At 44.4% G+C, this 22,340-nt stretch overlaps 1 protein-coding gene across 1 annotated transcript in view; it reads left to right on the forward strand.

Annotated features, from left to right (window-relative positions):
• The window catches only part of serpinh2 (serine (or cysteine) peptidase inhibitor, clade H, member 2), a 48,190-nt gene extending 37,113 nt beyond the window's left edge, over positions 1-11,077 (forward strand). The window contains exon 5 of the mRNA XM_080451192.1: positions 9,652-11,077. Within this exon, the coding sequence (XP_080307318.1) occupies positions 9,652-9,981 (330 nt within the window). The 3' untranslated portion in view covers positions 9,982-11,077. The remainder of the gene's footprint in view (positions 1-9,651) is intronic.
• Positions 11,078-22,340: the final 11,263 nt, after the last annotated feature.

Consider the following 22,340-nt stretch of genomic DNA (forward strand, 5'->3'; position numbering starts at 1 on the left):
GGAGGCCGTTTTCGCATGTAAATGTGGTTAAAAACAACGGCCCTGCGGGGATGAAAGCGCGCGTGTGATGGAATGGGATGTATACATAAAGCTGTAGACGGAGCTAAAAGCACGCTAGCCGCGTCAATGAGATCGCTAGAGGGAGTATTGTCGATGAGCTATAGTGAATGAAGAGGCTTTGAAGCCGGAACAGGTGTGTTGTTCCACCGTGCCTGCATCAGAGAGGGATGCTTTCTTTCTGAAAGCGTGAATGAAAAGGGACACAGATAGATGGGTTGGCGTACTCGGTATACCAATTTGATCCAATCAGGAGAGAGAATTCACGCAGGACACATGACAAACAAGTGCATTTGGAAGCAGATGACTGGGAACACTGTAAAATGGAAGCTGATAAATGGGTACTTTCTCCTGATTGGCTGAAGATTGGCCACCCACCTGGAAATGTATTTTCTGTTTATTAAAGAGCTGGAGAGTGGAGACGTAGAGACTCCTGTTACTGAACAAACACTCTTATTATCTCAATATAGTGCTTTTGTCTGAAAATATCACGTACGCTACCTTTAAGTATTCAAAAGTATATACTTTTGAAAATACTTAGGGCTTTATTTAGATTCTAAAAACTTTATTTCGATTCTAAAAACGATTTTCTTTCTGAAAAACGTATTTTTTTTCTTTTCTCCAAGATTTATTTTGCTATATATATAGCAACAACTAAAATGACACAGAGGCATTCCCGGCTTTAAAGGTGTAGCAACGTATAGGTGTTCCACGTCTAAATGGGTTAAGTGGTCAATTCATAATGTACTTTTTCCTGTCATAGAAATGTAGTGTAGTCAAAAGTACAATATTTGTCTTTGAAATGAAGTGAAAGTATACATACTCAAAAAAATGTACTTAAGTACAGTACTCGAGTAAATGTACTTTGTAATCGTCTACCACTGCTTGGCAGCCCGCAAGCCGTGGGCGCTCGGGTCCCAGCGAGGGTCAAGGGTGAGCGGTCAAACAGGGAAAGGCAGACGGTGCGTGTCGCTCATGCGATCACTTTGCCTTTTTACACACGTTCCTTCACTCTATGGGTTTCTCATGAGTCATGTTACTGTGGTGTTGTCGATGTGGTGGGACACCCTGATGGATCACACATAGACACACACACACAGAGAGAGGGCTTATAAGGACAACTATTGTTACTGTCGGGTGGAAACCTTGTATGTCCCAAACGTTCCTTTTTTTATTATTATATAAAAAAAGGTGAAAATAGCAGATCTAGCTCAGTGGTTCTCAAACTTTTCATGTCAAGGACCCCCAAATTAATAAACATTTGGACCCCCATCTGAAAATATGTTGTGCCAGGGACCCCCAGAAGCAAAGATTTGTGTTAAAATGTTCACTAATGTTCAAGATTTTTGAAAAAAATATATAGCAAGCTCATAGCGCGGCACCGAGTGCCGCACTATGAGCTTGTAGATCTGCTATTTTTGAATAGCCCAAAGTATAAAAGGTTAAAGTGGTTAAAATGATTGTGATTGATGATTGATATTATTTATTAGGCTTTTCTGCCTTTATTATGGACAGTACAGTGAAGATAGGACAGGAAACATGGAGAGAGAGAGAGAGAGAGAGATGGGGAGTGACACACAGGCCAAGGCCACCACCGGGCTCGGGAATCGAACCCGCGACTCACTGTCAGGCTCACTGTCAGGCGCCGTAACCACTAGGCCATCGGCGACCCGAGATACAAGGTTTCTTTCCCCCGACAGCAACAATATAATACTACGGGGGGGGGGGGGAGGTTGTTGGAAGAGCTGAAAGGGCACAGGAACCAGACGACTATGTGTTCACTTATTCATTCCCTTGTCTTCAGCCGACTGAGGCTCGTACATCAACTTGGACTTCACCTTCACAGGCTTACAGGTGTGGAGATGTGGGTGAAAACAAGCTCCCTAACATTTGAAGTTCATGAGAAAAAGGGGAAAAGAACAAGAGATAAAAAATGAAACATGGAAAACATGGTCAGATATATATCAGAAGTATGAGCAGAGCAAAATATATTATATAGTTTCTGTCAGGTGGAAACCAAGACTGTTACTTTTCAGGTTTCAAATTCAAGAGCATGTAGTTAGTATTAGGGGTGGGACGATATATCGATATATCGATATATCGCGATACTTTCTCCCGCGATAAATAATCGATATCCTGCCGAAAAATATTGATATAAAAAAATGTTGTGATACGTTGTTTTTCCTACTCTGTATTTGTGTAATGATGATTTTGATACAATACTGTGTAAATACTTTTACACAGTATTGATACTTGTGTAAAAGTATCAATACTGCAATGTGGAAATACTCTGTTATAAGTGATGGTCCGGAATTAAAAATGTACTTGTGTAAAAGTGTTGGTATCAAAATGTACTTGAAGTACCAAAAGTATAAACTACTCATTATGCAGAATGTGCCATTTCACAAGTTTTCAACTGGAAAAAAAAGTATTAAAATCTTTTGAAAATAGCAGATCTACAAGCTCGCAATGCGTCGCATCGCGACGCATTGCGAGCTTGTAGATCGGCTATTTTCAAATGGCCGGAATGTAAACGGGGCTGAAGTGGTTAATGTATGTTTATAATAATCAAAATCTACAAACTAACTAGTAACTAAAGTTTTCAAATAATTGTAGTCGAGTAAAAGTACAATATTTGCCTTTGAGATGTAGTGGAGTAGAAAGTACAGTAAAACTACAGAAAATTGGAAATACTCCAGTAAAGTAAAAAATACCTCGACATTGTACTTAAGTACAGTAATTGAGTAAATTTACTTAGTTACTTTACACCACTGGTAGTATAGGGAGTTAATTTACCAAAAAGTTAGAATACGGAGATAGGAGGTTTCTGCCCTGCGACTGCATACAGATGGGCGTGTTAGGAGCGGCAAGCCGAGACGAGGCGATCGCAATGTCGGCGATGCCGTCTCCGCACTGCGCTCTCATACCGTACCGACCCCGTCGCGGTCCGTTCTCGCTCGGCTCGCCCGCCGTGCCCCACACAGCGCCGACAGAAAGACGTACTCTCCCTTTAAAAAAAAGACACCGTACCACCGCCGCCCAGCAGCCGCCGCCGCCGGTCCACGGAGATGCTAGATGAAACATTTCCCGACTCTCCAGAGCCATCTCCCCTTTTAACCCTTTAAGACCGGGAACGCATCTGTGTGTCATTTTTTGATTTCTTTGGCTATTAAAAAAATAGCAGATCTACAAGCTGCACCGAGTGCCGCGCTATGAGCTTGTAGATCTGCTATTTTTTTAAATGTTTGAAAATGTGTGCAAATCTTTGAATATACATATTTTTTTAAGCAAACATTTGTAACTCAAATCTTTGCTTCTGGGGGAATTCTACAAATGTCTTCCAAATCCTAACAGTTTTATGAAAAAACTGTATGTTGTTATAATCAGTGGTTCTCAAACTCTCAAAATTTGGCCACGGACCCCCATCTCAAAATATTTTTGTTCCAGGACCCCCCCCCCCCCCCCAGAAGCAAAGATTTGAGTTAAAAATGTTCGCTTTAAAAATATATATATATTCAAAGATTTGCACGAATTTTCAAGATTTTTCAAAAATAGCAGATCTACAAGCTCGTAGCGCGGCACTCGGTGCCGCGCTATGAGCTTGTAGATCTGCTATTTTTGAATAGCTCAAAGAAATAAAAAAAACGACAGGGATGCGTTCCCGGTCTTGAACGGGTTAACCCCCATCATCCAGCCCGCACGTCCAACAAAGCTACTCAAGCCCTGCTTCAATCATCAGACTAATTAAATGCAATATGGAGCGCCGCACACCAGAGACTTGTTGCCGTGTTACATGAAGACTGTAGTCCACTGTAGTCTCTCTCTCTCTCTCTCTCTCTCTCTCTCTCTCTCTCTCTCTCTCTCTCTCTCTCTCTCTCTCTCTCTCTCTCTCTCTCTCTCTCTCTCCCTCCCCGCCAGCTTGACAGCAGTAGCCTGTAGTGCTCACTACGCCGGCAGACAAATGGCTGATCGATGCCGGGCTATCAGCAGTCCGCACCCAGCAGCGTTGTGTGTAGCATCTGAGATTCATGCAGCGCTACGGAGAGAGGAGGGAGGGAGGGAGACAGTGAGAGATAAAGGCCAGCCAAAAGACCACCTCCCTCCGGAGGCCTTTATATGTCCCCGTCACATCAGTGCCATGATGCCCCCCCCCCCGCCTTCGCTTTGCCGGCATGGGGGGGCTTCCAAGCACTCCCTATACTGTACTGTAACATGACCTCTGTACCACGATGGGGGGGGGTCTTACATTTTTAACCCATTAAGACCGGGAAAGAATCGGTGTCATTTTTAGATTTGAACCGAGTGCCGCGCTATATGAGCTTGTAGACCTGCTATTTTGGGAAAATAATCGTGAAAATGTGTGCAAATCTTTGTATATATATATATATATATATATATATATATATATATACATTTTTAACTCAAATATTTGCTTCTGGGGGGTCCCTGGAACAACATATTTTGAGATGGGGGTCCGTGGCCAAATACATATAATTTCAGGGGTCCTTGACATGAAAAGAGTTTGAGAACCACTGATATTATAGCAACATAAGTTTTTTTTTTTAAACTGTTAGGATTTAGAAGACATTTGTACAATCTCCCAGAAGCAAAGATTTCAGATTTGAGTAAAAAAAAAATTGGCTTTAAGAAATATATATTCAAAAATATATATTCATTTTCACAATTTAAAAAAAAAATAGCAGATCTACAAGCTCGTAGCACGGCACTCGGTGAGCTTGTATATCTGCTATTTTTGAATAGCCAAAGAAATCTTAAAATGACACATGCATCCCGGTCTTAATGGGTTAAACACTCAATTGTTTAGAAAAATTAACCCAGAGCCCCCCCCCCCCCCCCCCCTTCCTTTTTACCACCCCTTCCCTCCCTCACCCCGAGTAGCTGAGTGAGCCTTGTGGACAACGGAGGGAGGCACGGGCACAGAGGGAGGTTAGGTCAGGGAGGAACTTGGTTCAATTCTATTTATAAACTAGTTCAGCAGCTATAGTGCGCCCGACGACCGCTGATGTTACTATGTGACTCTAATGGCTGCTGACAGGATTTCCGCGGCGCGGCGCTGGATTCCATGTTAGCGCTCGGCTAATGTGCAGCTTAAGCCCCGATGTTATACTTCGCCGTACGACGGGAGTCGCGTGCGCCGGAAATAGCCGATCTACAAGTCCACAACGTGTCGCTTTACAGAGCTTAAATTGGGGTGTGATGGACAAAGCCATAGGCTTTGTGTCTACTGGGAAGGGTGTGTGTGTGTGTGTGGGTGTGTGTGTGTGTGTGTGTGTGAGTGTGTGTGTGTGAGAGACAGAAACGGAGAGAGAGAGAGAGACAGAGAGAGACAGAGAGAGAGAGAGAGTGTGAGCGGGGTGGCTGCTTTCCTCCTCGGACACATTTGTCTTCTGAGATTTGAGGAATTCACCGGGCGGCGAAATCTATTTCAGGTTTCCTCCGGTTAGATAAGAAGTGAAAAACCTTGAAATGATCGCCGATGGAGATAGAGGGGCTTCGGGGGTATGATGTATATACCTCGAAGGGGGGGGGGGGGGGGGGATGTTGGAGCGAGAGTAGGATGAGGCGGGGAGGACTTAAAGGAACGGGAGGCGAGAGAGAGAGAGAGAGCGACGGAGGAGAGGATAGAGTAGAGAGGCGTGCGGTATAGCGGATGAGGGATTGGGGTTTGGCGGAGAGGTGGCGAGGCAGAGGATGCAGTTGTGGAAGAAGTACCACTTTAAGTTCTAGTACTACTTTTACTTAAGTATTTCTACTTGAGTAAAGGTAGCAATACCACAATATGAAAACACTCAATCCTGTGTTAAAAATGTTACTTTAGTAAAAAAGTGCATAAGTATTGGCATCCAAATACTAATACTTATGCCCAGCACTTTGAGTAAATGTACTTAAGTTATATACTTTCCAGGATGGAGTAGAACGGAGAGGCAGTGCGTGCGTGCGGCGATGAGGGATGGGGCTCGGTGCGGCGAGGTGGCGGAGCGGCGGAGGAAGACAGTGATGAAGTGTTGGGAGTAGAGGAGGAGTGCAGGAAATAATGGATGAGGACAATAGAAGTGCATTAGAGCAGGAGGAGGGCGACGACGTGTGTCTAGTCCGTGTGCGTGATGGTGTGATGATGATGAGATGATGCCTTCAGATTGTACATTATCTCTCTCTCTGATGCTTATTTCATGTGGGGGTCAGGGTGACTCAAAGCTGACATGATCCAGTCTATTAACTCCCCCTCATGTGGGCTCACATCCAGTTCTGGTCCACCTGATTTTGGATGCTATCGATGCATTGAATGGGACATTATCACGTTTGAATCAGACCATTGAATGGGCGAAGTATGGCGACGTACTGACCTATACCGCGATTTATCAGACCAGGATTGGACGATTTGGCAACTTCATGTCACGATTATTGTGGCCGAAATAGTTGCGAATAACCAATAATCAAAATATGCTTCAAACTCTTAAAATGCCACTTTTGTTGACCATTTGCACCATTTGAGTAAAAAATATTTAAAAAATAGAAAATATTATATGTACAGTATTTGGCTGTGTTTTGACGTGTTTTCAGAAATAGCTGATCTACAAGCGCACAGATTGGAGTGTAGATTTTCTATTTTTGCATATCCGTAATATAAAGATGTATGTTTCTATATCAGTGGTGCTCAAACTTTTTCATGTCAAGGACCCCCAAAGTTATAAGTATTTGGCCGCCGACCCCTTCTCACAAAATGTTTTGTTCCAGGGACCCCCAGAAGCAAAGATTTGAGTAAAAAATGTTCGCTTTAAAACAATATATATTCAAATATTTGCACACATTTTCACGATTTTTCAAAAATAGCAGATCTACAAGCTCATGAGCTTGTAGATCTGCTATTTTTGAATAGCCAACGTGTAAAATAATGCTTTTAAGCTCAAATCAAAAAGTGACACAGGTGCGTTCCAGGTCTCAATGGGTTAAAGTGGTTAAATCCACTTCGATAACCAATGTTTTACACAACCAAGCGCTATAGCTAATACTTAAAAAAAATCAAAGCACGACTCGGCCATGAGCCTTGGCGACGGCAGGCCGTGTCAAACCCCTTTTAGAAGTTCTTCAAGATGCGTCGTCGCCCGCTTCAGGGATCAACTCTATAATTACAAGCGGCGGCTGAACCTACAGCTAATCAAAAAAGGGGCGAGAAGAAATTGCGAGGAAAAACAAGACCTTCGATCATTTGTCTTGCCCTGCCTCTTTATCCTCGGCCCCGGTGATCCCGCACACACACACACACACACACACACACACAGCGGGCTCTCAATCGCTCACCTGTGGCCCCTGGAGAAGCCCTGTCACTGTGAGTGGCCCTCACACAGGATAAAGTACCTGTCAACCGCAAACGTCTTTCTGCGGAATTCATATCGGAGGCGAAACCACGGCGGCGCTGAGGTCGCAGTGGCGTCGCTCCTTTAAATTATTCATTTTCTGCTTCCTGTTTGCAGCGCTTTGTTCCACTGGCGCGCAAACAAGGGCAAGCCGTCAAGCCCTTCCTCCTCCTCCTCTTCCTCGCCGAGACACATTTGGGCCACGAAGTAAATACACATCACAGAGAAATAGTCCTTTTTTTGAGAAGTTATTGATTGACTGTTTGTCCTAGGGGCTGTGTTTATTTTTTATGTTAACCCTTTAAGACCGGGAACGCATCTGTGTCATTTTTTAGATTTCTTTGGCTATAAAAAAATAGCAGATCTACAAGCTCGTAGCGCGGCACCGAGTGCCGCACTACGAGCTTGTAGATCTGCTATTTTTGAAAAATCTTGGAACATTTTGTGCAAATCTTTGAATATGTATTTATTTTAAAAGCGAACATTTTTAACTCTGTTACAACTTCTGGTGGGTCCCTGGAACAAAATATTTTGAGATGGGGGTCCGCGGCCAAATACATATAATTTTTGGTGGTCCTTGACATGAAAAAGTTTGAGAACCACTGATATTATAGCAACATAAGCTTTTTTCAAAAGTTTGCTTTAAAAATATATATATTCAAAGATTTGCAATAAAAACGTCAAGATTTTTCAAAAATAGCAGATCTACAAGCTCGTAGCGCGGCACTCGGTGCCGCGTTATGAGCTTGTATATCTGCTATTTTTCAATAGCCAAAGAAATCTAAAAATGTCACAGATTCTTTCCCGCTCTTAAAGGGTTAATGTACTCGCGCGCGTTGCGATGACACGCGTCACTCCCACTTCTTTCCCAATGTCAGGAGCTTCATGACATTTTCAAATCACTCTTTTCGCTGTCGCTCACTCACTGTTTACACTTTATTTTTATCTGCGTATAATTTGACGGGCGTCCTGGCAGCTGCCCGTCGACAAACACTCTCCGGGGGGGGGGGGGGGGTGTCTCTCCTTGAAGCCTGATTTAATACTTTCGTCGTACGGTGCTGTCACGCGCCGAAAATAGCCGATCTACAAGCTCACGAGCTTGTTGATAGACAATTTTCGCCGCACGACTGAGTTTAAATGAAGCATGAGACTTGGGAATAGGCGGGGTGGGGGGGGGGGGGCTAGACAGGGGATTGATTTGAGTCTGTATGTCTGTAACTGAAACAAAACAATTTGTGTTTTTCCTCAGATTCACTTTATTGTCACTTATAGAGATGCTGGTTATAGGTACATACATGTGAAAACATGATAAAACTACCTAAAACCCTCAATAAACAATAAAAACAGGGCAAGAATATCAATCAATTAAAGTGCCACACTACCCTTCCTCTTCGCCTTGCCTACTTGTTGTTAACTAGTTGTACAAACTCTTGTTTTATTGGATCTTGTTTATTCGATACACTTATTTGTTTTAGCTCTTGCTCATTCGATTTTCCTTTTTTGTCTCATCTGTTTATGAATTTAGGTAGCTGATATATTGCACTTTTACTTTAGCGCTAGGTATACTCTTGGTTGCTTGTTTTAGAAGAGAATGCACTTAATGCTTCTGGTGATTAGTAGTTTCGTTCCCTACCTATGTTGAAGGCACTTATTGTAAGTCGCTTTGGATAAAAGCGTCTGCTAAATGACTGTAATGTAATGTAATGCCATAGTGCAAATTACAGAGTGTTATTGCACAGTCACTCTTTACTGTTATTTAACAGTTCTCAAAGTGGGGGTCCGGGGACCCCAGGGGTCCTTGAGGGAGTTCCAGGGGGTCCCCAGCTAAATGATGGATATTTAGGAACCAAATTGAGAGTGTACAAATGGAACCAAATGGACCCTAACGGGTTCATTTGGTTCCATTTGTACACTCTCATAGTTAAATTAACCTTGATTTTACAATATAAATTGGGGTCCCAGAGATAGAAATGCCATTAAATGGGGGTCCCTACGCCTAATGCATGTCAAACTGGGGGTCCTTGAAATTAAAATGGTTGAGAATCACTGCTATAGAGCCGTAAAAATCTTCTCTTATGGGGGTCCCTGGCATATCTTTTCAAATGGGGGTCCGTGGGCTAATAAGTGTCAATTTGGGGGGTCCTTGACACGAAGAAGATTGAGGAACCACTGATTTAACACATTTTCTGGTCCTCTCTCTCTCTCCTTCTCTCTACAGGAGCAGCTGTCTGCGCTGGGCCTGAGCGACGCCTGGGACCAGAAGACGGCGGATTTCTCGGGCGTCTCGGGGGCCAATAAGAAGAGCAACAACAACGAGGGCAACGAGCTCCACCTGGAGGCGGTCCTCCACTGGGCCTCCCTGGAGCTGGGCCCCGAGGGCGGGCCGGGAGCGGCCCACCTGGAGGACGAGAGCGTGGAGAAGCCCTTCAAGACGTTCTACGCGGACCACCCCTTCATCGTGCTGGTCCGGGACCACGCCACGGGGTCCCTGCTGCTGATAGGGGCCCTGGACCACGCCGAGGGAGAGGCCCTCCATGATGAGCTGTAAGGAGGAGGAGCCCCCCCCTCCCACCCCACGGTGGGGTCCTTGGTGGGTTCACGGGGGTCCCCAGCTAACTGATTGATAGTTAGGAACCAAATGGACCCTTAACTTTGAGAGTGTGCGAAAGGAAATGACTTTGGGAGTGTACGAATGGAACCGAATGGACCCTTACGGCAGTGGGGCCGGCGCCTGTTTAATTAAAGAACACTGTTAAAAAAATAAAATCAGTCCAGTCCCCCGCACCTCACAACCACCGCGAGCGCGAGGTGGGGGGACCCAGGCTGGGTGGATCCCCCCACCGCCTTCCTTCTACCTTCCTTATTTCTAAATAAAGTGCTTATTTTTGTTTAAATGATATGTGTCATGGAAATGGAGTTCTTCTAATTTTCATTAGAGCAACCTTGATTTTCCCTTAAATAGAAAGACAAAATTACCTCTGACATCTACACTTCATGGAGTACACTTTTTGAACCGAATTAACCCCCCAAAAAATTAACAAACCCACCCAAAAAAAATGAAATTTTTCGCGCGTGCGTGCGCTACGCGCGCACGGCACGTGCTCATGTGTTCCTGATGTGTCCCCCCAGTTCATATTCCATTCCAGCGCCTCTGCCTTATGGGTCCATTCGGTTCCATTCGTACACTCCCAAAGTTTTGGGGGGTCCGTGGCCTAAGGCAATGGTTCCCAAACTGGGGATCGGGACCCCCAGGGGGGTCCCCTAAATTATATTGAGGGGTCTCCAGATGATTACCTTAACTCTTTGACTGCGGTTGACTCGATAACGCGTCAATTGCTAGTTTGTCCAGTTGGCCGTCGACGCGCATTCATTGTTTAATTTCTGATCGCGCTATTCTGCAATGTTTCACTCTAGGATTTGAGTTCCACTTACTTCACCCACACTTGCATCCGGTTTTATGACGCAGATTCCGTTTCCGGTTTTCTTTTTTTTTCCACGGTCATTTTCGGCCAGAATAGGGAAACACACGGTTTTTCACACGGTATAAAATACGAACGGAGAGGTCCACTTCTATAATCTATAGTCTGGGTGACGAACAGTCATCGCCGTCGTGTATCACATCGTAAATTTTTGCAATCGGAGAATTTGAGAACACGTCACATCCGGTTTGACGTATTTCACTGTTTGGCTCTGTTGGGGGGGGGGGGCAGCGAGTCAGCGAGCTGATGAAAGTGTCTATTTGCTGCTCTCTACTAGTGGAACCATCGTATGTGTTCAAAACCGCAGCTAGACTTACTATATGAAAATTAAATAACAAAATAACAAACAAAAAAAAACACGTGTGCAACATTGTTGTTAGGTATCTGCACATTTCTAAAGTGACAATTAAATGCCTTCTTTTTTTGTTTTAATATATTTTTGGGGCTTTTTATGCCTTTAGAGAGGGATAGGGAAAGTAGGCTGACAGGAAATGGAAAGAGAGAGATGGGGGGGGGGGGGGGGGACACACGCAGCAAAGGTCGTCGGGAACAGGAGTCGAACCCGCGACACGCTGTCTGTCTGGCTGGCATTGTAGCCCTAGGGTGCCTGGACCGTCACGCTACGGCCCAGGACCAATTAAACGACTTTTAATACCAAATTGGCCAAAATCGTCAAATATTACGTAAGAAAGAGGCAAACATTGTGAGAATAGCCGACGTACAAGCGGCCTGAAAAGTTTGGGAACCCTTGGCCTATAAGGCTTACCAAGTTGCGGGTCCTTAAAATAAAAATAAAACGTTTGAGGACCACTGCTGTATAGGCCGCCCTCCATCTCTCTTACACCTCCACCCTGCGTTCTTGTGTTTTCTCCTGTGTGTACTGTTATATACCTCACAATGAATCAGAAGAAGACACACCGTGTTGGTACGCAGGCTACGGGGACGTCGTACCATCCACCCGCCGTGACGATGACATGAAGATATCACCGTCACACCGCGGTCGGCATGTCATGCGTGACACCCCGGCGTGCCACACTCACCGCCGGTACTGAGACTACAGGCTGCATGCTGCACACACACACACACACACACACACACACACACACACACACACACACACACACACACACACACACACACACACACACACGCACACAAATGGAAATATTGTATAAGACACTACCAAACTTGACATAGATACTGGCGATGCTAACATCGGGTGACGTGGCATTGACAAGGGACACATGCTACGTCTGTTTCACTTCTCTCTCTCTCCCTCACACACACACACACACACACACACACACACACACACACACACGCACACGCACACGCACACGCACACGCACGCACACACACACACAGGGAGGAGTAGGCACTGGGCGAGCGAGTCAACACTGAACACACTGGCAAACAAGAAGTGCACTGAGGAACAGTAACTTGCTGACAAACAGAGTCTTGACAACACTTGAACAGCAAGCGGCAAGAAGGCATCTAATAACCAGCAGTATCTGTCCTATCAGAAATAAACAACACGACAGGTGTGTGTGTGTGTGTGTGTGTATGTGCGCACGCATACAGTACCAGCTTTATGTGTGTGTGTGTGTGTGTGTGTGTGTGTGTGTTAGGGGTACAGCAGTTAATCGAACTACATACATTTAGTCGATACAAAATCAATTGGAATTTGTGTTACTTTAATATATTATATATTTTAATTATCAAGATAAAACCCCACGCTTCTTTATAATGTACTCGAAAAAGTAATCGATATATTAATCACTACGAATGTCCTAATGTGCGCGCGTGCGTGCGCGCACAGCGCGCGTGTGTCTGTGTGTGTGTGCGTGTTCGGGCAGCTCAAGGGTGCCTGGCTGGCCTCTGGTCGTGCTGGCAGGGGTCCTCCACGGGGTCCCCAGGGCCGTGTCTCACAGAGACTGATCGCTGAGCCCAGTGCTTATTGATGGCCCTGCTTAATGCTAATGGCCATAATGAGTCAGTACGCCTGTCAGCCACACAGAGAGGACCGGGGAACCTTTTAATCTCTTAATACCGCCAGGGATCAATGGGGGTCCTGGCCTGCGCCCGGGGGGGGGGGGGGGGGGCAGCCCGTCATTCACACACACACACACACACACACACACACACACACACACACCGCCTCACCTTGACTTATAGAGGAGCCCACCTTATGATCACGGTGACACCGAGTGACAACTTTATCGATTCTCATTTCTTTATGGAGGCGTTTGCTGTAATATGGCCGTACGGTGACACTAGAATAGTTTAGTACTACGGTTTGATCTGACATGGAGTCATTTTAAAGCTACGGTCCGTAAGTTTGACGTCTTTCCCCGATGGAGAGATGTATTTGCGATGATGTCCGTACTTTTTTTTGTGCCGAGGACACCCAAAGTGATATGTGTTTGGCCGCGGACCCCCATCTGAAAATGTTTTGTGCCAGGGACCCCCAGAAGAGAAGATTTATGTTAGAATTTTTTCAAAACCATTCAAAAGTCATTTTCCATATTTAAAAAAAATAAATAATAAATGTACAAACTTGTAGATCTGCTATTTTTGAATAGCCAATGTATAAATGGATAAAGTAGTTAAAATGATTGTGATGCTATATTTACTCATTTTGCAGGGGACGCCACACCCCCCCGCCCCCCCCAAGGACCCCTGGGGGTCCCCGGACCCCACTTTGAGAGCTACTGCTCTGCCATACAGATTGGTTAAAATAATGACCTTGACGTTTGTCTTTGCTCTACCTCTTTATCTTTGTCCCGGGCCCCTCCACACACACACACACACACACACACACACACACACACACACACACACACACACACACACACACACACACACACACACACACACAACGGGCTCTCAGTCTCTCGCCCGTGGCCCCCCAGGAGAAGTCTGTCAGTGTGAGTGGCCCTCACACAGGATGAAGTACCGACACCATGGGGTCTTAAATGTCTAAATAGAAGGATAGGGAGGCTGCAGATGTACCCGTTATATCGTATTAACCTCTACTCTACCATACGCATTGGTTAACATCATATTTTATTCATTAAAAGAACCACATTTGAATATTGTCTTTTAGAAGTAACGAAATGATGAGCCCAATGATTTCACCGGATAAGCACCCACTTTTCCCTCAAAAACTCGATATCAATGAGTCACCCATCCCTGCACTTTTAATATGCAGCGTTGCTGGATTACTGCAGTTTACAACTCTCTCTCCGTCTTGACAGCGCTGATATAGGCACCGCCCGGGCACAGGGCTATTTCTTACTTCTACCCAGAACTAAATTGGCTGGCATACGGGCCTCGGGGGGGGCGCTGAGAAAGTAGATTTAGAGCTCTGATCCAGCGTCGGTTATTGAATTTTGACTGGCAGCAAATGGCAAGGCTCAGCGGGGCGTGAAAAGTTTCCTTGCACTGACACCGTCCGACAAACTTCCCCCGAAAACTAACTTCCCAAAGGCTATACCAAACAAGCTGTGTGTGTGTGTGTGTGTGTGTGTGTGTGTGTGTGTGTGTGTGTGTGTGTGTGTGTGTGTGTGTGTGTGTGTGTGTGTGTGTGTGTGTGTGTGTGTGTGTGTGTGTGTGTGTGTGTGTGTGTGTGTGTGTGTGTGTGTGTGTGTGTGTGTGTGTGTGTGTGTGTCCCTTCCCTCTTTTCACAGATGAATTATTGAGAAATGAAATGAAAGAAATGGAACAGAAAAGAAGAAAAAAAAAAGTTTGCTGCCATTAATCTTAAAAAAGAATAAGTGTCTTTGGCGTCTGGCTGCGATGTTTTATTGAAATGTTGGGAGCTTTTCCCTTCAGTCTGATTCCAAAGGGTGCTTTAGCAGCGCTCTGCGAGCACGCACGCACACACACACACACACACACACACATCGTTATTACTTCAAGAGGCTGGGGGCGTCTGGAGCACCGAAACAGAAATAGGAAGGATGTACTGTATTTTCTCGGCGGGTATAAAAGTGTAAATGTGTGTGCCACGGTACATCTGTCCCATTAAAGGGGGGATTTATACTTAAGTTACGGTCCGGTGTCGCGCACCCCGAAAACAAGCAGATCTACAAGCTTGAGCTTGTAGATCGGTTGTTTTCGGCTGTGCGCGACACCGACCCGTAACTAAGCACAAATCAGGGCCGTTGTGGTTCTTTGTAATGTGGTGCCTGGAGACGAGCGGCTGGCCCAGCTAATGCACAACATTCCTCCAGTCTGTGACGGTAAAGAACTCCATGCTGTATTGCTTGCCTCATTGCTAATTCAGTCCTCTTCATTCGGTCTACTTGGCAACTGTGTGTGTGTGTGTGTGTGTGCGCGTGTGTGTTGGCTCATGTGTGCCTGTGTGTGTGTGTGAACACGCATACAATGTGAGTGGTATGTATGTATGTGTGTGTGTTTCTGGGTAATAAAAGAAACATATTTTCAGTTGAGAATGTGTCGTGTTTTTTTTTTTGGTTTGTTATGGAAGTATAAATGGCTGGCACCATCTTCAGCAGCTTTTCACTTTTAGCAAGCCTCCATGATGCAAGGTGGTGCAGGCCAGTGCTGTGGAGTTGCATGCAGGGTAATTTGGGGGGTGTTCTCTCAAACTTTTCTCAAACTTTTTCGTGCAGAGGACCTCCAAATTGATATATATTTGGCCGCGGACCACCATCTGAATGTACCATCTGATTGTACCAGGGACCCCCAGAAGAAAAGTTATGTTATTCAAAAGTTTCCAAACAGTGTCGGAAACTTTTCGACACTGTTTGTCGGAAAGTGTCGCGTTGCAAGCTTGTAGATCTGCTATTTTTGAATAGCCAACGTATAAATGGATAAAGTGGTTAAAATTATTGTGATGCTACATTAACTATACTTTTGCTGGGGACCCCCTGATACCACCCCCCCCCCCTCCCAAGGACGCCTGGGGGTCCCCACTTTGAGAGAACCACTGGCTTAGAGGGTAGAGAGGCCTCATCTGGTAATCAGAATCCCAGTGTCCCTGAGCAAAGACACTTAACCCCTTAACAGCTCCCCCCCGCCGAGCACTCACGGTTCATGACCATCTGAGCAGCGATCAGCTGGGCGAAGCTAGAAATTGAATTCTCCCCGTGGTGGGATTAATAGAGGTCTAACTTGTTTTTCTTCTAACTACAGTGATGATGTACAGTTGTGCAGGGTGCTATAGGAGAGGTAATACACGCGCCTCACACACAATGAGAGCAGCAGCTCCACGGAGGAGACTTGATGACGGCTCCGGGGGTGTTTGCTGTGAGCACATCAATCTACCTCATTCCCACTCCTGTGCCTCCCTGCTGACTCACCTTCACATTCTATTCAGCTCAACACACACGCACACGCGCGCGCACACGCACGCACGCACGCACGCACGCACGCACGCACGCACGCACGCACGCACGCACGCACGCACGCACGCACGCACGCACACACACACACACACACACACACACACACACACAGGCGCACACACACACACACACTGACTCATTCATTGACAGCGAACAGGTACTAAGCCCACCTTTAGTGGAGAGAGGGTACTATATATGCAATGATGTAATGTAATGCAATGCAATGTAATGTTTCTGTCAGGTGATGGGGTTTAAACAATTTAAGCCCTATATATACACTTCCTCGTGTCACAAATAAGGAAATAGCCGATCTATAAGCTCACAACGCTTTGCGATGCATGTAAATATTTCTCTGTCTGATTTTTTAGCCTACAGTTTAGTACCAGTGGCTGGATGTGTGGATGTAATTGTCTCTCTTGATTGAAATTCCATAACAGAATTCTGTAAGCCGGTGATTTAATGGTGGCTGGTGTTACGTTTGCATTGTCGATATAATCCCCATGCTCAAGTCCTCTTCAGTTGCTGAACTTCTTTAATTTAATACATATACTGTATGTTATGGAAGAAAAAAACATACAATGGATACCAAACCCTGCAACTTGTAATATCCAAACAAGAATATATAGGCCTATATACAATAGGACTGAATTAGAAGTAATTACCACTACTGATTGGAAAATATGCAAATGATGTACACGACTGCATAATACAAACAAAAAAAGCATATACGGTGTACAGAGTTATGTGTAAATGACAGAGACATTGTGGCTCACCTTGAAAGTGTGTGGTATGTGCATACCACATAAATAAGGCTTTGAGTCTGACCCGAGGCTCTTTAATGCATGTCATCCCCTCTCTCGCCCGCCTTTTCTCTCTCTCTGTGTTCACTGTCGCTATCGAAATAAAGCAGAAATGCCGGAAACAAAAGAAAGAAAAAAGGAAGGTCAGGGCCATTGTGTATAGAAAGACAATTAACTCCTAGTTAGTTTGTGTGAATTCATCCTTTCCCCTCTGAGTTGAGTGTGTTTATCATTTTGTCTGAGCTGTGTGCTCAGCACACATAGGCCTAAATGTCCTCTAAAGCAGTGGTTCACAACCTTTAGTGGATCAGGGCGCTCTTGGAAATCTTGAAAGTGTTCGCGGTCCACCCATCTGACCACTTAACACGGCAGCCGAATGGCTGCCGTGTTACGTGGTCAGGTGGGTGGTCCGCGGGCATTTTCATAGCATGTTTATTTTAATGGAACTAACATAGTATAGGCATGCTTTAAGTTCCTATTTATCGGTATCATGAAAACTAGTTTTTCTAGGTTTTTCATTTTTTTATTTTTTTTATCCCGCGATTTTTGTAACACTTTTTTCACCCGGTGCCAATTTCCTAAGTGATCCTGGGCGCTACACCAGCCCTACACCAGCGCTACACCAGTCCCCCACAGCCTAGGGAGGCCAGGGCCGAGCTCATGCTTCCTTCAATGCATGAGAGCCAACTGACCTTCTTGTCACCTGACAGGGGGGAGTTTCCCCGGTAGGACGTAGCGCGTGGAAGGAACACGTTATTCCAACCAGTTCCCTTCCCCTCCATCAGGCGCCCGGCTGTCATGGGGGAGGCGGTATAGTGACCAGGATTACTACATGTTTTTGTGAGGGTATTAACTTCCCTAGGGAGCACAGGGAGAACATGCAAACTCCACACAGAGTAGGCCCTTTCGCCAACCCCACCTAGGGGTATGGGCGCTGATGACGCGGAGGAGAGGACACGCCCCCAGCGCCCACAGCGTCCCCGGCGGGAATTGAACCCAGGACCTTCTAGCTGTGAGGCGACAGCGCTACCGACTGTGCCAAACCGTGCCCCTGTTTTTCAAGGTTTTAAAGAAAGAATGTTTTTTTTTTCATATGTTAAAGGGATAGTTCACCCCCAAAATGACTTTTTTTTCTATCGATTAGTCACCCCATGGAGACTTGAATTCATGGATATTTTTTTTTGTTTTTGTCGCATTCCTAAGACAATAATTGGAAACACACAAAGAGTCTCCTTTGTGTCTCCTACCGGAACCGCTGCCTACCGGTCCACTGGTCATCAAATTATTGGCTTAGGAATGCGACAAAAAATATATATATATCCATGAATTCAAGTCTCCATTCCAAGACTAATCGATAGGGAAAAAAACTATTTTTTGGGGTGAACTATCCCTTTAATGTTAATCCCATTACAATCTTAGTGTTTGGCCAATAATTTGGGGGCCCACTTGCAACATCCTAACGGTCACATACCATGTGGGCCCCGGCCTACAGGTTGGGGGAATCGCTGATCTGAATGAAATGACTTGAAACAACAAATCACTAAAACAACACAACAATGACTGCTGATGACGGCACTTAACAAAAGGTGTGCAACACTGCTTTCAGCTCCGGGTTCTTCTGTGTGAATTCCTGCACACGGAAAAACAAAACAGAATAATTGCTTTTGTTTTAAAGCGATGGATCCTATTCAGCCGTTTTCTGCGCTGCCAGCCCCTCAAGTCATATTGGCAGGTTGGGAGTTGAAGGACAATTTTATTCAGACTAAATCTTTTGAGAGAACCACGCTTGAATTCTGTTTGCTGAGTGTTTTTTTTAGGGGGGGTTTATTGAGTTTCCTGCAGCATAGTCTTTGGCCATAGGGCACAGGCCTTGTTTGGCGATACGGGTAATAGGGTTGAACCGTATTATGAGCTCCGAGTGATGGTTCGACACTATCACCAAGAGCAGCGCTTCACCCTTTGAAAAGAGCTTTTTTTAAAACATAATTTAAGGTCTAATCTGTTTTTAAATTGGAGATGATGAAAAAGAAGAAAAAAAACATCGACCCTGAAAGCCCCCTCTTTTCCCTGCTGCCTCTTTATAGGGGTTTTTCAAGCCCCTGAAAAGAGGAAGAAATGGTGAGCGAGCGGAGCACTCAGAGAAGAGTGACAGTACTTATCGTTTTACAGTTAAAAGACACAAGTGGCTCCGTTTCTCAAGGGGTCAACTGGCAGATATAGCCTAAATGGAACAGGTGCGCTTCCATTTACAGCCTCGCTCTCGTTAAAAGCCTTGAGATAGAGTCAAGCGTGAGAGGCAGTCAAATCGTCGCTGTCGGGCAGAAACCTCTTATCTCCATATTTTAACTTTTTGCGTTTCTTTTTTCGCAAATCAACGCCCTACTTGATCATAAGTACAGCTGCGTCACACAAAAGCATTAAAAGCAGCGGATCCACAAGCTCGATCGCGCTGCGTTTCGAGCTTGTAGATCTGCTACTTTTGCCATTTTTGAATGTGAATCCTGAAAATTTAACAGTTTTGGACTTGTGAGGTTTCCACCCGAACAGAGAGACGATAGGCTCGGCTATACGTGTGGTACAAAAAAAAAGGCAATGTTTGGAACATGTGCAAGCACTTAAAGGGAATGTCACTGCATCATGTTGACATTTAGAAAGGATAACAGGGAACTTAACAACATGGGTGTAATTTGTGAGATTGCGATGACGAACTTGTTTGAGCCACAGCTTATCTATATAAAAATATATATATATAAAATGCCCTTCAGCCATAAATTAAAGCAAATTCTTGTTTTTGTAACACTGAAACGTTATCTTAAAAGCATTTAGGAGCCCTGGGTCCATGATGACTCACATAAAAATGTAGCCTCAGTACCCAGGCTTTTATTTTCGTTCAAAACACAAAATGTAAAACAAGTGACTTTTAAGAAGTTTTTTTTTTAAATCACCCACATGCTAGCTAGGCCTATTGATTTAGTTGAACCACTTGAGCCCTATATACTTTGTGTATGACAGATTGCGAAAATAGCCAATCTACAAGCTCATACAGTATTTGTGATCTTGTAGATCGGCAACATTTAAAAAAAGATATACTTTTTTGAGGCTTTTTATGCCTTTATATCGAAAGGGATAGGGAAAGTAGGCTGACAGGAAATGGGGAGAGAGATGGGGGGGGTGACACACAGCAAATTAAGGTCGTCGGGCTCGGGAGTCAAACCCGCGACACGCTGTCAGGCTGGCATTGCAGCCTATAGGGTGCCTGGGTCGCCACGCTACGGCCCAGGCCTAAAGCAGCTATTTTCACTCTTCTTCATTTTAACATATTTGGATTTCTGCCATGGCCTAAATAGGGATGGCCAGTACAGGGTGAAAGTAAGTGCCGGTAATAGCCCTTCGTCACCAATAAAGGTTTCTGAACCATGTGGCCTATAGGTCAGGAGCCTATCTCTAGCCTATATACTGTAGGCTATCTCCTATACCAGTAGTTCTCAAACTTTTTCATGTCAAGGACCCCCAAATTGTGTATTTGGCTGCGGACCCCCATTTGAATATGGTTTGTGTAAGGGACAGAAGAGAAGATTTATTTTAAAACAATTTAACAAATTATGGTTAAAACAAATAAACATTAAAAAAAACATTTTCAAAGATTACATTTTCAATAGCCAACATATAAATGGATAACGTGGTTAAAATGATTGTGATGGTATGTTAACTACTTTTGCTGGGGACCCCCTGGTATCCCCCTAAGGACCCCTGGGGGTTTCCCACTTTGAGAACCAATGTCCTATATACTATAGTTTGTGTGTGGGCCTGTGGGGCCCAGATTGTCATCCTGCAAAATGAAACGTGTGTGTTTGTTTGTTTGGTTTTGTTTATTTCACATGAAACAATTAAACAGACACAACATATAATTCAGTGAAATTCTCCAGACCACATAATACATTACAGCAATGTGGAGTATAGAGGCCTACATACACCATACACACCAATCTACTACAAACGAAGAACATTCATTATCATAGGACACACACATAGCCACAGTAAAGAAAAGAAACAATCAGGAACAACAATAAGCCATATGTTCATAACAGACCTTTAGACTAATTTGAAAAATATTGATTTGACCCAGCATATACAGGCAACACATATGGAACATATTGGTTGGTGAGAAGTGATTTAAGAGCTCTGTTGAACTGGTGAGGACTGAGGAGACATTTGGTATGCAATTTTGAAAAAGAAAGAAACGAAAATAAAATAATAATGTTCCGCAGTTCATAGAATGAACTATACTGTCTAACCAATTTTCTCAATAATTTAAAGCAATTGGATTAGGCTTATTTTATATACTATTATTTATTTATATCAATATCATTTTATAGGTAGCTGCCTAACATTTGCGACTCAATACTAACTTGTGGTGACTTATGTGTGACTTGTGGTAGTAGTTTTACCCAGGAATTCTGTGCAATCTTTCAAAATGGATTTAGCTACAGCTCACGTGCCATGATCCTCCAAGAGGGATTAGTTAGAGAACTATTATTATTATTAGATAACAATATTCAGCTATAAAACTTATTTTAAATAGGTCAAAGTAATAAACAAATATATTAGCTGAACTAGCCCTAGAATGTCTGTGATCTTACATACATTTCAAGTATTCCAAATACACAGTCATAGATCTCTCTCGGTCCCCCACTGTGTAGTGCCGATCTGCGCGGGCATAAAAGTGCTCTAAACTCCGTCTGTACTCACCCAATAATTAATTCCTAAGACGTGTAGTCATATTTTGTCCTCTAGTTTCATATCCATGTGAAAGTTCTGCCAGAAAACGTGTGTTTAGTCAAATATCTCCACTTTTTCACGAGCTGCACACGGACGTCTTTCTGTACGACGCGAGGGGCCAGGAATGATTGCAGCACTGAATATACGTAACTTCCTTTAGGACGCACAAATGTTTGGGACACACAATTGGCAGGTGATGATTCATTACCCCACAGCAATCACAAAAAGTGGAGATATTTGACTAAACACACGTTTTCTGGCAGAACTTTCACATGGATATGAAACTAGAGGACAAAATATGACTACACGTCTTAGGAATTAATTATTGGGTGAGTACAGACGGAGTTTAGAGCACTTTTATGCCCGCGCAGATCGGCACTACACAGTGGGGGACCGAGAGAGATCTATGACTGTGTATTTGGAATACTTGAAATGTATGTAAGATCACAGACATTCTAGGGCTATAGCTGAACTGCT

This window comes from Gymnoscopelus braueri (assembly GCF_963280865.1).
Source record: "Gymnoscopelus braueri genome assembly, chromosome: 15".
NCBI lineage: Eukaryota > Metazoa > Chordata > Actinopteri > Myctophiformes > Myctophidae > Gymnoscopelus > Gymnoscopelus braueri.